The sequence below is a fragment of the Mastigoproctus giganteus genome, chromosome 14, assembly GCF_048544385.1.
Source record: "Mastigoproctus giganteus isolate SK-2022 chromosome 14, ASM4854438v1, whole genome shotgun sequence".
In the NCBI taxonomy this organism is placed as follows: domain Eukaryota; kingdom Metazoa; phylum Arthropoda; class Arachnida; order Uropygi; family Thelyphonidae; genus Mastigoproctus; species Mastigoproctus giganteus.
This window is the reverse complement of record NC_143588.1, coordinates 54,041,979-54,059,594: the sequence shown is the minus strand read 5'-3', so window position 1 is coordinate 54,059,594 and position 17,616 is coordinate 54,041,979. Positions and strand designations below refer to the sequence as shown.

The following is a 17,616-nucleotide window of genomic DNA, read 5'->3' as shown; positions in this document are numbered from 1 at the left end:
ATGGAGGTGCTTTCTGGTAGGTAAATGAACAATCTGTGTAAGGTCATTAGTAATTGCAGAAGTCTCAGTATCTTGACCAGCTGGGTCGCCCAATTAGAAAACAGGAGCCAGCTGGAGTTGTGAACATTAAAAGTCACCAAGGAAAATTACCTCACTGTTAGGAAAGCTGGACTGAAGAAAGTCAAGTTTCAAAGAGAGAAAGTCAAAGAGTTCCAAGTGATTAATGGAGTTGGGAGAACAATAGAGACAACAAATGAATTTGACAGAACATGGTAGAGAGATTTTAGGCTAAAGAAGATCGAAAAGAGGAAATTCCAAATTACTACGTCTCTGACAGGGAACATCAGAGCGGACATATGCACAAGTACCACCTTTGAAGTGAAAGAGCCATACAGCGAATAATTTGGACAACTGAGATGCACAGTGGTTGAATCAACTGATAACTGGGATTCTGTCAGAGTTTGGCAGACTGTAAGTGGAAATGGACATCACTGAGATTAGAACAGAGACTGCATATATTTGTGAAATGAACGAGGAAGTGTTTGGGAAGTTTATATTTTTTGCAGATAAGTTTGTTCTAGTAGCTTGACAATTCACGATGTATTGAGTGGTAAGAAAAGGTGTGAAGGAATGACATTTTTGGATATGGTGTACACATGGCAAGAATAAAATGGTGTGATATTGTCATAAGAATATGTGTCTTTAGCCATTTAAGAAATAGTCAGTCTTCTTCATTTTCCTCTACATTATACATGGCTGTGTAGCAACCACACTATTTGCTGCTTTTAATTTTTTCTTTTAAGTTTAGAGAATTTAAAGAAAAAAAAATCCACCAACACACACAGAACTATATCTGATGAATACAAATCTAGTTATATTATTTGAGAGACATTCTTTTCACTTTAAATAAAATATAAATGATTTTGTTTTTGGAAAAGTGACTACAATGAAAACCTACAGTTTTCAAATTCATTGCAGTGGGATCAAGTGGTGATATTATTACCAGCAGCAAAATCTAAATGGAAAGCATTCAGGGAAGTAATTAAAGAAGCTCTCAGGCTTTTTATGCCAATTAAGAAATACTGTTCAAGGCTTAGAACTAAATGGACATCATATGAACAGATGAGACTTGTGGCAAAGAAGAAAAATACATTGCATGCATATAAATTATCAGGTGATACAGAAGCTTACAGTAGATAAAAACTAGTCTGCATTCAAATTACAAATGACATTAGACAAACTAAACCAGATTACGAGACGTCTGTAGACACAAAGAGTGCAAAGAAAAGCAGAAAAGACTGTTCCTTATGTATGCATTAGAAGAAAGAAGGATGAATTGTAATGGTCTGCTAGATATGAATGACTTAACTGTTGATGATCCTGCTCAGGTTGCAAAAAAAACAAATATATATATATATATATATATATATATAAATTTTGCACACACACACACACACACACACGGAACATTTTTAGAGATGGGGACACCAGAAATGTATCAAATTCTAACAGAGCTAAATGATTTTGGATTAATCAAGAAGAAAGTGGAAGAAAAATTGTTGAAACTAAACATAAAAAAAATACACCTGGGGTGGACTGGATCTATCCAATTATATTAGAAGAGGCAGCAAAAGAGGTAAGCGAACCGTTAGCCATGTTTGTTTGTTATTTGGTTTTTAGGAGCATTAGCAACTAAGGCCATATTGCCCTGGGAATATGCGGTGGTCATTCCCTGACCTTTCCGCATCCTCCGTATTTGGTGGTGACGGGCTTGAACCCCGGTCTAATCAAGAAGCGTGTTCTACGCACTGCTGCTCCTTCCCACCTGGCTACGGAGGTGCCCGCGAACTTTTAGCCACAATTAAGAGAGTATCCTTGGAATTAGAGGAAGTCTCTGTTGTATTGTAGATATGCAAATATATCCTAAATTCACAAAGGGGAATATAAGGGTGATATGAATAATTACAGACCTGTTAGTATGAATTCTGTCCCAGGAAAAATTATGGCATCATTAATTTAAAAAATAATGCTGGACCATCTAGAGAGGAATACAGTAATACTGCAGTCACATCACGGAACTGTTAGCAGATAATCTCATTTGACTAATTTGATTGGATATTATAATGCAGTAACAAAGGAACTGGATGCAAAAAATAATTCTGACTTCACAACTTAGTTTTCAGAAAAGCTTTTTAAACATCCATAAAGAAGAGTCAAAAGAGTTCACTCTGGACCCATTATTGTTTTAAATTTTTATTAATGATACTGATGAAAACATGTGATAGTGGGCGCTTGCAGCATGGTGCAAGTGCACCACCTTTGGATTTCAAAGTAATATACAATTTTTAATATTTTCATTAATTTATTGAAACATAAGATATTGCATGTATTCGAAAATTTGGTGAAAAAAAAATTTTCCCACACGCACCACCCTGCAAAATAGCCTGCCAGCGCCAGTGCATGTGAGGTTTAATGTTTAAGTTTGTAGATGATACAAAGGTTGAAAGGGTGGTTAATGACAGTAATCAGGATATGCTACTGCAACAAGGTCTAGAAAACAAGGTCTACTTGCAACAAGGTCTAACAATTGAAGTCTAATGTTGACAAATGCAAGGTACTGACAAATTAAGAGGAAAATGCAAGGTACTGACAGATCAAGAGAATATATGGATAATCTCAGAATAACATACCAACTGTGTGATACCACACTGTTATTTTTCCTGAGGATAGGGGAGAATGAAAAAACCTGCTAGGAGAGCACGTGAGCTCTCCTAGCAGGTTTTGTTAGAACAAAAATATTGCCAGAAAGGATATGGAGGTAATTACCCAGTTGTACAAGGCAATAGTTAGGCTACATCTTGAGTACTATATGTAGGTCTAGAAGCCTCATATTAGAAAAGATGTGGATCTGTTGGAATAAGTGCAAAGAAGAGCAATGAGAATAGTGAGTGAAAGTAAAATGGTGCTCTTAGCAGGAAAGGCTTCAGTTCAGAAAATCAAAGTGTCCGGAGACTAGACAGCTGTGAGGAGATCTGATTGAGGTGTTTAGGACTTTATATGGATTGCATAAGCTAACTGCTATTAGCATCCTTCTCCTTGCTCAGACAGTACATATGAGGGGGCATAAATTCAAACTGAGGAGGAAGGATGGTTGCAGGATAAATATACAGAAGTTTGCTATCAGTCAGCAGGTAACTGACTGTTGGTACAAATTTTAATCTGGTGTTGTGGAAGTGGGTAGTTTGATAAATTTAGGGAAGGACTAGACAAATTGTTAGAAAGTTGATATGGGAAGTATTTTTTTATTATTTTATAAATTTATTTTTTGATATTGATGATGTATAAGCTTGCTTTTATGCATCATTTGTCACTACTGATATTAATAAAATTTAACAATTTACCAATTAAATTGTTAAATTTAGTTTTAACACCTAAATTTAACAATTTAGTTATAACAATTTACTAGTTTGCACCAAAATTACCACTAACAAAGACTTTATGAATATTAATTTGTAAGTTACGAAATCCTTAGCTAAAATTCAAAAATAAGCTAATATACATGAATTGGACAATTAAAACTATTTATTAAACACAATTTAATATGTAAGTAAAATAAAAAAAAAATGTAAAATTTTTTAAAATTCATATCCATGTTCATGCAGGAATTTTCAGCAGTTACACACAGTGTGCAGTATTAGTAGTGGCTAATGGTGAAAAGAAACAAACTTATACAGCATTAACAAAAAAAAAAAAAAACCCTATCCATCTGCTCTAATAATTTGTCTAATTCTTCTTAAATTTATTCAAACTACCTACTTGCATAAAACAAGATGGTAATTTTTTCCTGACAATCAATTATTCTCTGTCTGAAAGCAAATTTTTTCACATCTATCCTGCAGCCTTTTTCAATTTATGCACTTCAAACAAATTTTCTCACAGGTGCTTAGTTTCTGAGCCTGGAATTTGCAGAAATGAACCTTTTTTGTGGTCAGAATATCCTTTTGCATTCTTGACTAATCTGGTTGCTTTTCTCTGTACCTATTCCAAGAGATTCACATCCGTCTTAAATTTAAGGTTTCTAGACCTCTATGCAGCAATGAAGATGAAGCCTGATCACTGCCTTATACAATGGGTTAGGCATCAAGGCAGTGATTATCCTTCACAAGGGTGTGATGGAATAATCACTGCCTTGTCTCTGCTGGCAAAATTCCAGTAAATATTATGGGCAAAACCACATGAGGTAGCCTAGCAGCATGGTTGCAGTGCTCAGAAAACTTCATATCAGAGTGCAGATCTCTTTAGTTTTCCACCACCTTATCTAATTTTCTAGGTCTTGTTGCTTGTATGCCTTGATGCCTGTTATTAATAACAGTGCTAACCTTTGTGTTTTCTGCAAACTTATGCCTTGATATGCCTTCATCAATATTGGCAATATTTACAGTTAGGGGACCCAGCACTGAACCCTGAGGGACCTCCACTAATAACATTAGTCCAAGAAAAGCAGTACCTATTTATAACTATCCTTTGTCTTCTGCCACTCAATCATCCCTTTATCCATAGCAGTAACTTGCCTCTAAGGCCACAATGCTCCAATTTGGGGGGAAACAGATGCACATTAATTTTTTGAATCCAGTTCCTTTGTTACTGTTTCACAGCAGCTAATCAGATTGATCACACTAAAATCTCGCCTTAAGAAAACTATGATGTGATTTCCCTATAACCCACTGTCAAGATGATTCTGCAATAATTTTTTAATTACTGATTTGATCATTTACCCTTAACAGAGATCATTCTTATAGTTATGTATTCACTCAATTTGCCTGATGATTCCCCTTTGTGAACAGCACAGGCTTTGCATATTTCCAATCTGCAGGGGGCCTTCCACACATATATATTATATGATTTGAAAAAGAAAATATGCTTTTTTCTACTGATAGCTTTAGGGAATATAATTCAGCAGTATATTGCTGTATTAATTTTGGGAGCTTTCCAAGATAACACTTTTTGGGGGAACTTGCAGATGTGTCAGATTTTTGGGTGGGTGAGTACTTAAACAATGGTAGGCCATCGATTCATGTTTCTTGAAGTATTTTGTTGATGTGAAAAATGAATAATCCACACTGATAAATTCCTGATTTTAATACAATAAGGTTTATTTGCCTTGGATTTATTTCTGTGATGGCACTGTATATTGCCTAATTCTTAGCTAAAATTCATGCACCTTAATATATAGTCCCTGAACTCAGGATATTCTAAATGCAACTAGAGCAATTCTAGAGCATTATGCTGAATAGTATTAATCCATTTCTGGTCATATACTGGTGCACCACAATCTGAATGGGATCCGATTAGGGCTCAGTGCACAATACAGTCCCACGACATGGCAGATATACGTTCAAGAAAGGTCAGCTTATTATCAAGAATTATCCTCATGAATCAAATGTTATTTGAGAGTGTTATCACTCAGAATTATCCAACTGCGATTCAGGTTCAGGATACAATTTACAACCAGTTTTAAGCCAGCCTGAAAAATTCCGGAAGAGGCTCAAGCATACAACATTTTTCATTAGAAAGATAAAGGTGTATTCAAGTTATAAGGTCTCCAAATTTATTTCTCATAAATTACAAAACATACAGAAATGAGACATAAACCATTTTTTAATATAAACACACATTTGCATACCTTTTCTTTCAAGTTGTGAAAACTGCTGTGAACATTTGTTTAGAGGTGTTTAGTCCACTGTTGAATAGATGAAGCAGCTGCTTGGCAGTTAGGAAAAGTACTGCCACGAAGAGCATCAATCATTGTTAAACAAACGAAACTCACTTTGTGCAGCATCAGGCAAGTATGGAAGATGTGGGATAACCTTAGTTTTGTTTTCTGTAAAAAAAGAGATTGTGCCTTATCAGCATGATGGGCAGAAAATTGCCCATCATGGTAGAACTGAATGTGATTCAATATGTGCACATTTCTTCTGAACCACTGAGAAAAATGTTTTCTTCAGAATCTCTTTATACGAGTTTCCTTTCAGTGTAGTGCCCTTGGGAACATGATGTGTAAGGATTATTCAATCAATATCCTAGAAAACAGCAACAATAATTTTCTATGCACTTGCAGCAACATGGAACTTTTTTTGGTGGCAGTGACTCAGCATGCTTCCAGTGGACAGGGTGATGCTTGGTTCCACAACTGAACAGTGGGATCCATGTCTCATCCATCATTACAATTGAGGAGAAGAAGCAACCAAACGCTGAAGCATCTTGAGTGGCCACTGCTTTACATAAATTGACACAAACATCTTTTTGTCCCTAAGAAAGCTGTTGTTGAACCTACCTGGCTGAGATTTTCGTGAAGAATGGTATGCATGAAGCCAACAGAAATGCCTCTATCCATTGCAGTTTCACCCACTGTTGATCTCCTGTGGCAGATGTCCTCAGAATAACTGTTTCAAGATGTTGCTTGGCAAGCTTTGTTCTCACAAGACTACTGTTCTTCAAAAAAATTTCCCATCCAGCTGTACAAATTTTTTACATCTGTAATGCTATCACGACAAACTTCAGTAGAAGTCACCCCCATTAAATGCAGGTACTGGATAATTACACATTGTTCTTATGACAGAGAGCCACCATTTTAAGTATTACAAACATACTATGCTGTTTCGAGTGCAGAAATTGATGTGCTGCCATCTTTTGAGAAAATTTATAACTAATTCCCTATCATTTTTAAAGTTGCAAAAATACACTTTGATTATTATTTTTTTAATTCAATTTGAAGACCTTAAAACTCGAACATGCCACATACATAATCGCATTATGTTTTGTACAAATACATTCTATTTTTCAGTAGAAAAAGTAGGATGAAAGGCCACCATTTTAAGTATTAAAAACAAATGCAGAGCATCCTATAATAAGTCTGGAATCATAGGGAAAAATAACTAAATTATATATTTTTATCTTTGCAGCCCCAAGATGTCTTTATCTTGGAGCTGCAAAGAATTATCAAGAATAAGTCCAGATAATTCTTCTCATTGGAAATCCGAGTCATCGAAAGGATGTCACAGAATTTAACAGACTGAATCCAGATCATGAGCTAATAACCGAGAGCTATGTTAGCAAACTTGTTGCAAAGCTTAGGAAAACAGGACCCATAAAGGATAAACCATGCAGGGCCTTCAAGAAGGGCCACCAACACTGACACAGCCACTGCCACCCTTGCTCATTTAAACCCAAGTCCAAAAATGTCTCTTTGAAGATTGTCCTCTATCACATGAGTGTCAAAAAGCATTCATTTTTTATTTTTCTCTATGATTCCAGACTTATGGGACACCCCATATACTGTTTACTGTTTGGAGTGCTGAAATTGATGTGCCATGGTGTGTCACTGCCATCTTTTGAAAATATTCCAAACTAATTTCTTACCATTTTTGAACAGTCTCAATAACACACTTTGATTATTATTTTTTAAAATTCAATATGGAGACCTTAAAAAATTTGAACACACCTAATACATAATAAAATAATTCTTTGTACAAATACATTATATTTTTCAATAAAAAAAAAGTAAGTTGATAGTAGGGGTTGTGAAACTTCACAATTACACTGTAATTTTATACTTCCGAATTACCATTATGAAGGATGAATATGAATAAAAAATAAATATGGAGGAATAGAAATCAGGTACATTCAGTTATAAAATACATAATGAAGGATGTAATAAAAATAAGAAATTATTTTAAAATACATATGGCATGGGGGAAGACATTTAACACATTGACTGCCAAGGCTTATTTGGGTAAATGGTCTCAGACACCAATTTGAGATAGGCATGTTAAATTATTCAAAACCCAAATTATAATATATATCCATCACTAAAACTCATAAAAAAGCTTTTTGAATTATCTCATAGTTGGTGTATGCAATAGAAATTTCTTTGTGGCAGCCAACTACGAGTTAACTCGATTAACTCAGACATGTTGTAACTTGCAGAATTCGCTGTATATCAATCAGCACTGTGCTTAAATCCACAGTAGTGACACAGATTTTGTCGTGTACATTGTATTTAGTACTTTGTTATGTGTTTTTTTTTTTTTTTTTTTACAAAAAAAAAAGAACCTAAAACATGGATAAGAAGAGACCATTGACCGAAGAAAAGCTTGAGCTCTATGCTAATATGAGTGACTTGGAATTCGAAGAGCTTTTTGACGGGCCATACAGGTCTGGTTCCGACAGTGACAATTATGAACCTTGTTATGATTCAAGTGAGGATAGTGAAGATGAAGCCAGCTCTCAGCCTGAAGATAATCCTAATTCTCTGCAGGCAAGTACATCAAATAATGACAATAATTTGTGGAATGAAATAGCACAAGATCCTCCACAATTTATTTTTGAAGAGAGCATTGGTTTGAAAATGGACACAATACAATTAAGAGTACAAAAATTGGTAGACCTATATTTTTCGGAAGAGTTTCTTACATTATTAGTTGAACAAACTAATTTATATGCTTTGCAAGAAATTGAAAAATGTGGACAATCGCGAAAATCTGCCAGGTCGCCAAGATGGAAGGACATCGACATCTCAGAAATGAAAGTGTTTCTTGGACTTTTGTTACAAATGGGTTCTTGTTCTTTTCCTTCAACAGAGCATTATTGGAGTACAAGTGCATTCTACAATGTTGTTTTGGCGATCATTTATGAGTCGAAATAGATTCCAGTTGATATTACGATGTTTTCACTTTGCAGATAATTCATTACACAATCTGCTGACATGCTATACAAAGTAAGACTGATTTTGAATCATTTCAATAATGTTATGCACAATAATTACGTACTGAATAAAAACATCTGTATTGACGAGTTGATGATAGTGTGGCATGGGAGACTGAATTTCCTCCAGTACATAAAAAATAAAAACACAAATATGGAATTAAACTTTACAAACTGTGAAAGTCTGATGACCTTGTTATGAAAATAAAAATTTACTCTGGTAAATCAGAATAAACTGAACAAAACACAGGTCATACTGCTGAAGTTGTGCTATACTTGCTTGAGGACTTGCCATTCTGTTGCTCTGACTAAATTGTCTGCTTCAAAAACTTATGTATGTGGAACATTATGCACCAACAGATTTGGTGATGTGAAAATTGAAGAAAGGGGAAGTTATTATTATTATTAACCATATTGTGCAAGGAAGCCTGAGGCTTATACTGCCAAGAAAAAAAAAAAAAAAAAAAATTCTGAATTACCCCAATAGAGAGAGTCAGAAGTAGAAGGAGAGAGAGAAAGAGAGAGAGAATCAGAAGTAGAAGGGAATCACCAAGGAAGAGAAGAATGATGATATCCAGCTCAGGACCCTGGGTGTGTGTGTCAAGCCCATACTCACCAAATTTCTAACGTACATATTGTTGAAATGGCCGAGGTACACAACCGGAATGGAAAATTTTGATGAAACCAAACATAATTTGATATTACAATAGCGGAATGTCCAGCATAGATTGATCGGATCAAATGCTCTCATATTATTCAGCGCTAAGAAAAATCATCAGATGGCTGAAAAAAAATTGCATTACATATTATAGAAATATATATATACATAATACATACATCCTTTTCCATCAAGTTATGGGTTCCACCATAAAATGTCTGAAATTCAGAGAAACATTTATTGAATCTTTGATTGGAGAAAAAGTTCTAAATGTTCCAAAGATTACGTCTGAACCTGAAATTCATTACTTAGAGGCTCTGCCACCAAAAACCGCGCCCGACTAAGCCATGTTGGGTATGTACAAGAAATAAAAAAACTGCGTGAACACGCTGTTATTGTCCAGTGTGCCAAGAGAAGCCAGCTCTTTGTGTAGAAGAATGTTTCAAGAAATATCACAAATAAACAATACTATTTGCACAAGTTTTAGTAATACACTTTTCTTTATGTATTTGTGAATAAATTTTCAGTTTTCTGACACTATGGTTGATTTTTCATTCTTATCCCAGAAGACTACTATCCATCATTTGCACATATTTGCTATGAATATACTCATAACTGCATCTGAAAGGCAATTCATACCAGTCCGAGTTAACTCGTAAGCAGCTTCCTGGGTCAGATCACCAAATAAGAGTTAACTCGTATTTGGCAGTCAATGTGTTAAACTAATGAATAGTGTATAGAGGTCTTCCAAGCAAAGGTGGGTTAACCAATGTACTTCCATACTTTAGCTGTCTACAATAAATTGTGACAATTATTTATCTTAGTAACTATGATAATTTCTTTGGTTTTCTGATAGTAAATTTAAAAATAATTAGTGCACCCACTCTTACACCTCTTCTTCAATGCATTTCTACCATTCTTGTAGAACAACTTCATGAATAATGCAAGATCTTTAGCTCAAGATAATTGATTTCAAAAGCAATAATTTTTTCCAAATCCAGAGAGCAACAGCCCTTGCACACATCTGGAAATCTACTAGACAGTATGCAAGGAAAATATATGGATTTGCATATGTTCCCTATATGGTAGAGAGTATTTGAATATTTTTCCCCCACAAGCCTCTTCTGTATCGTTTGAAATACAGATTCCAAATTTGAATGTAATTAGCCCATTTCTTGGGTTGACAGAGTCCCAAAAGTACAGGATCTTTAATTATAACTTCCCTCAGGCTCATATCAAGGCTTTTGAATGTCTGGATGCAAACAAGAAAATTCCACACCTCACCCTCAACCATAGAAAGATCTCAGTCTTAATTTTGTTACCTCTCCTTTCCAAACACTGAATGGTTTTGTTTGGGTTTTTTTTTTTTAGGAGCATTAGCAACTAAGGCCATATTGCTCTGGGATATGCGGTGGTCATTCCCTGACCTTTCCACATCTTCCGTATTTGGTGGTGACGGGCTCGAACCCCGGTCTAATCAAGAAGCGTGTGCTATGCACTGCTGCTCCTTCCCACCTGGCTACGGAGGCGCCTTACTGAATGGTCTGCATTCAATTTGTTACCCCTAAGAGCTTGTGCTAGAACATGGTTGCTTCCATGTTAACATGGTTCTCACTATCCTCTATGTAAATTACTCTGAACAATTTTTATGAACAAAATCAGAATTTCAGAGTGTGCTGGAAACATAACTGCACTGATATTTTAATGAATGGGATAAATTAAAAAACAGAGTTTTTTAAAAATAAAAAATATCAGTTCTTTTAACCGACCTTAAGAAAGCATGTTTTTAAAATTACTTGGAGAACAGTTAAGGAAATACTTCCAATACTTACTTTCCATGCTTGGTAATTTGTTGCTATAAGTACTTGACTGTGCCTCATCTGGAGGTATTGCTTCCTACGAACCCATCCCCTCCAAATCTTTTGGATTAGTATTGCTAGCTCATCTAATCTTTCTTGGCGGAATTCTTCTAGTTCATAAAGCTAGTAAATGTGATATTTTCAGATATCTGAAGTACCATAGCAATACGTTATTAAATATAGACAACATTCACCCGTAAAACTATTAAAATAAATTGTAGCTTGCCTATCGAGGGTTCCAAATTAAAGTATTGATATTCTCAAAATGTGTTTATGAAAGAATAAATTGGGAAAGACTACCAGTTTGGTTCCACTTAAAAATTAAATAAATTAAAAAAAAAAATATATATATATATATATACAGACAAATGTATATTATCAGTGTATTGGGTAGAGGTGCTGACCTGCCAAGTGTAATTACCATGGAAAAATTGAGAATGCCTGCAACGTAAAAGCATATTACCAGAAATTAAATGAAATTAAGATTAACATAAAAATAATAATGATAACAATGAAGGTACCTAAAGCAGTAGGTCCTAGGAACTACTTCATCATGGGGATGGCAGCCAAAACTGTAGGAGCCACCGCAATAAGCAGGGTCTCTGTTTCTGTTATGATGTACACATATGAAACGTATACATCATAGCTGACAATTGTCAGCTATGATAATATACATTTGTCTATATTTCATTATGGTTGCTGGGTATTTCTGCTGTAACTAGTAGTGCCCCAGTTCCATAACCCAATTTAATTATTTAATACTTTTTTCTTTCTTGCTTAGTCCTTCAGTAATGTCATTATATCCTATTATTTTTATCAATATTATATATATATGTGTGTGTGTGTGTGTACATATATATATATATAATATAATCTAAAAATATTTATAATCGTGTCCCGAAATTGAGCTATATGAAATAATAAAAGGCATTTATGCCAGATTTTAATAATAAAGTAAATCATTTACTGCTTAAATAATCTATATATAATTATGGTGATTGCAGAGTCTGGAATATATGTTTAATATACTTTGCCTATGCTGTTCTGATGTTATACTTTAAACCAATTTCAAAGAGTTTCTCTCTGTAGTTCTTTCTGATTTTGGAATTATACTGAACTTTGGTTTACATTCATTTTAACTTTCCATGATATTCTTTAATTATGAAGTTGTGCTGGTTACCATAAACCTATGGAAGATTGTGAGTTATACTTTTTATAGTGAATTAATGCTGAAATATTAATTATGTACTGCTGTAGTTGCTCCTTGTACCTTTAAACATTAAATTCCAAATAACATAATCAAAACTGAAAAATTACAATATCATATTACTACTAGCTATATGGTTCAAGGAAACTCCAGCTACAGGCTGCTGCTGTACCAGCAAAAAGATAAAAAAATAAATAAATGAAATATAAAAAAACACAAAAATAAAAATACCTGTGCATTTTCCTCTTTAGGTAGGTACCCATTCAGCTGACCTTTAAATTTCCCCAAGCTGTCGGCCTCAACTATATACAGAGGTAACTTGCACCAGTAATTAAGAATTACTAGCTGAAAGAAAACTTGCTACAATTCATTCTAAACTTTTTGCTGAAAATTTCTGGAATCATTTATAACCTTGAAAATTTTGCCTTCATTCATTTTACTGTTCTTTCTCAGAGCCTTAGAGACTTCAATCAAGTTCTCCTCTAAGGTATATTACCTAGCTTTGTATCTGAAGTCTCAGTCTCCTCATATGAACATTTGCAGATCTCTTTGGAACCTTTTAAAAATGCACAATGTCATTTTTTTTAGGTGATGTTTCTACAAATGGTTACAAGTGTAATCTTTTTAGCATTGGCATTAATAGAGGCATATGATGCAAGAAAGCAAAGCTTATACAGCATAGGCAAAAAAACCCTTCCCATTTCACCTATCCATTCACTCCAAATTTTTGTCTAGTTCTGCCTTGAATTTATTTAAGCTGTCGACTTCTATAACTAAAGAGAGAAGTTTGTTCCAGAAATAAACCACCCGCTGGCTAAAGGCAAACTTTCCACATCTATTCTACAACTGTCTTTCCTCAATTTGAATTTATATCGTCTCAAGTGATTAATCTGGGCAAGAGGAAGAATCCCATCAGCATTGAGCTTGCTCAATCCATTCAAGGCCTTATACACCTCAATCAGATCACCTTTCAGGTGCTTAGTCTCCAGACACTGTAATTTGCAAAACTTAAGCCTTTCTTTGTAAGCGCAACCCTTTGTTTCATTCACAAATTATTATTAGCCATGTGATGCAAGGAAGCCTGGGGCTTTTGCTGCACCACAAAAGAAAATTTCTCAGTAACCCTGATACAGAGAGAGAGAGAGAGAGAGAGAGAAGTAGAAGGGAATCACCAAGAAAAAACAGAATGATGATATCCAGCTCAGGACCCTGGGTGTGCCAAGCCCATACTCACCAGATGTGAGCCCCTGGGGTTAAATCTTGTTCCCTTCTCTGTACTTGTTCCAGCTGCTACATCCTTCTTAAAATGAGGTCTTCAGACCTGTATACAGTACTCAAGGTGTGGCCTGACCATTGCCTTATACAAGGGGATAATCATCTCCTTAACCCTGCTAGAAAAATTCCTGTATATCGTTGACAAGACGCCATGAGCTACTCTTGCGGACCATCTGCACTGCTCAGAAAACTTCATATCTGACTACACAATTACCCCCAGGTCCTTTTCATTCTCTACCACCCTGAGTGTAGTAAAACACAGTTGATACGCTACTCTGGGATTACTGCCACCCATATGCAGTACTTTACATTTGTCAATGTTAAATTTCAGTTGCCACCTCTCAGCCCATCTGCTCAACTTTTCTAGATTCTGTTGCAGTAGTGTACTGGCATTAGTGTCATTAACAGCCAACCTTCGTATCATCTGCAAACTTAGACATTAGGCCTGATATACCTTCATCACCTTAAAATTGCTTTATACAGCGGAATTATGACCTTCCTATCTCTGCAAGGAAATGTTTGCTAAATGATTGCTAAAGGAACTCCATATTATAATTTCTAAATCCCCCATCTTCTTGTACTGTTTTTAATTCCACTCCCACTAAATGTTTAAGTTATTCTGTGATTTTTTACTACTCCTTAAGTGTAAGACTTTTCATTTTGCTGCATTAAAACACAGCAGCCATTTTCCTGATCATAAAAAAAAAATAAAAATAAAGTGCAGCCATTAATCAACCCACTGCAGGATGGAAGCCTCCTTAACAATTCATGCTGAGGGAAATGGACCATAATCTGCCACGCTGGTCCATTGCTGATCATAACTGAAGCCAATTTAAGGAGCACTGCCTGATACTATCCTTAACCACTTGCAATCTTGACATTGTCAGCCAATTTTGATAACATTGCCTCTGTCTCAAAATCAATGTTATTTAAAGAATACAGAAAACAACACTAGTGGTCTGAGTATTTATCATGAGAAACCCCTTCTAACATTATTCTAATTTGAAGGGTAACCATTAATCACAACTATTTCCCTACAGTCACTCTGCATATCCATCTAATGGTCTTATCCATAATCCAAACAGGTTCCAACTGAAGTCAGACTGACCAGTCTCTAGTTACTCACTTCATTCTTATAACTACCTTTATGTACTGGTACACTATATACACTAACATTTCTCCAATCTAAAAGAGTGCATCTTTTGCCATTTCCCTCAATATTATTAGGTATATGCCATCAACTCCAAGAACTTTACTTACCTTTAGGCTCAAAAGGTTTTTAATAATTTTCTGTGATTTCATACCACTCAGCCTTTTCTTGCTATGAAGTCTTTCATTTGTAATGATCAATGTGAAGCACCTGTTCAATCCATTAGCAATATTGACTGGATCAACCTAAACTTTTCAGCTCCAATTATGCAAAGATCTGATCTGATTCATTCTTTGCTTTTGTATTCACATCACTGGTAAACTCCTAGTTCCTACTTTCTGCTCTAATAGTCAGTGATTTCTCATAATCAGCCTTTTCCAGTAATACTACTGCAGATCAACTTTTAGATGATAAAGGGTTCAGTACTTTATATCTCTTTTAATTTTCCCATGGCATCTATTTCTGCTCTATTAAAGCTCTATATTCATCAATCTCAGCATCCTTTCTATATTTTTTCATGATACATTTTAAAATGTATAAGAGGTGGTCAAAAAGTTCTGAGAATAGGGTATATAAAATGTATTAAATTATAGAACAGGCTATTTTGATAGCTTAATTTCTTATAAAATAACATAAAAAAAAAGTATATGTCAATGTCTTATGTAGTTTCTAAAATTTAATTTTTATATTGGTAGGTGGAAGAAGAAGAATGAATATCCAGAGAAATCAAGCGTCATTCAGTAATCAAATTTTTGAATAAAAGGGAAAAAAATGTTAAAGAAATCCATGACTAGTTTTTGGGGCAATAGCAATTATGCTACTGTTGAAAGATGGTTAGCACAGTTCAAAGGAGGATGGGGGGGGTTCAATTGAGAATGATCTAAGGTCTGGTTGACCATCTAAAGCAATCAATTCTGAAACAATTGCTATCACTGAAGAAATAATTTTAGAAAACAGAAGAATTCTGAACTTGAAAAAGTACTCAACATTTCCCATGGAAGCATGGGTTCCCAGAAACCTTTCCATTCATGACAAAAATCAGAGGATAATGTCATCAAAAGAAAATTTAAAATTAATTCTTGCTAATCTGTAGATATATATATATATATAAATATCCTATTTGGTGACTGATTAAGAAACTTGGCTACTTTTTTATGATTGTGAATTCAAATTAGAAAGCATGCAGTGGAAACACTAGGGATCCCCAATCCCAAAAAAAGTTTCAAACCCATCAGGTCAGAAAGTGCTGGTCTTTATTTTCTGGGGCACAACAGGATTATTGTTAATTGATTATCTTTGAACTAAAACAATAATAACAGGGGAATATTGTGCCAACCTTATGGCTAGATTAAAAGCTGCAGTTTGGAAAAGAAGATGAGGAGAGTTAGGTCACTGGGTTTTGTTTCTCCATGAAAATGCACCTGTGCACAAAGCCTAGGTTGCATAGGCTGAAATTTGCAAATGTGGATTTGAATAATAAAACCAGCCCATTACAACCCAGGTCTACCTCCAAGTGACTATTATTTGTTCAGAAACCTCAAGTTTCATCTTGGTTGAACTTATTCTAAAGATGAAGAGCTAAAAGCAGCTGTGAAAGCCTGGTTTTATACCTCATCTAAAGATTTTTTTTTTTTTGAAGGATTAAACTCTTTGCAGATTAAAAACAATAAGTATATTGAACCCTGGGGTGAAAAAAAAAAAAAATAAATAAAATAATTTCTTACCTATTTCTTTTTATACTCCATTCTCATCCCTCATATTTGTCCTCTTTGTGCTAACTGCCCAGTTGATGGAGCCAATGCAGTGCCTTAAACTGTGATGTATCCTTTCTTGAAGTTAAAACTTATGCTTTTACCTTTAAAAACCATAATTCCCTTTCTCTCTCTCTCAACATCATCCAACTTAAAATTCCATGATCATTCTCTGATAATGGTTCCTGAACTGTCAGCTCTTTAATGTTATTTGGTGGTTCATGAGTGATGATCAGATCTAGAATATTCTTGTCCCTAGTACTTTTCCTAACATGCTGCTACAAATAATAATTATTTAGTTGAATTAAAAATTTTGCCTCTCACGGTGAGATCCCCTCCTATTTGCTCCAATCAATAAGGGAAAAACTGAAATTACCCACAATGAAACATTCACATTTTCTTGCCCATTCTATTTACATGTAGAGACTCTTGTCATATTATTTACATTCTTCTGATGGGGCTTACCCCACTGTCATTTTATCTTTTCTTCCAACTAAAACCTCATTTCACATTGATTTCTATGCTGGCATACATAAGATAAAATTTTACACTGATAAAAATTTATCACCTTCCCTCAAAAAGCCTTACAGAGTCCCTCAAGTCTTTAGGAGAACCTTGAGGATTTCAGCATCAAGGTCCTCCTATTTTACTTTGGCAGAATTGCAGATATATATAATTCCAATACTACTCTTATTTTTCCAGTAGTATTTATCTAGCAAATCTTGAATTTGTGCATGATTAATAAAAACTGCAATCTGTCAGTACCACCATTAATGTTGCTCCTAGCAGACATACTCTGGTTCTAATCCACCTATCCTTATCCTATTTCCCTGACAATAGAATCTCCTAATAAAATTAAATCCTGTTGAATCTAAGCAGTATGCACTTGACTATTCTGTTCTGAGGTCTGAATTGAGTTACATCATCTGGTAGGCCACTAGATACTTGAGTTC

The 17,616-nt window shown here is 34.8% G+C and overlaps 1 protein-coding gene across 1 annotated transcript in view; it reads right to left on the bottom strand.

Moving 5' to 3' along the window:
• Nucleotides 1-11,035: 11,035 nt before the first annotated feature.
• LOC150075139 (unconventional myosin-Ib-like) overlaps nt 11,036-17,616 on the bottom strand; it is a 317,137-nt gene continuing 310,556 nt past the window's right edge. The window contains exons 11-12 of the mRNA XM_090388377.1: nt 11,254-11,403; nt 11,036-11,056 (exon numbers count right to left, since the gene is read on the bottom strand). Of these exons, the coding sequence (XP_090244503.1) occupies nt 11,036-11,056; nt 11,254-11,403 (171 nt within the window). The remainder of the gene's footprint in view (nt 11,057-11,253; nt 11,404-17,616) is intronic.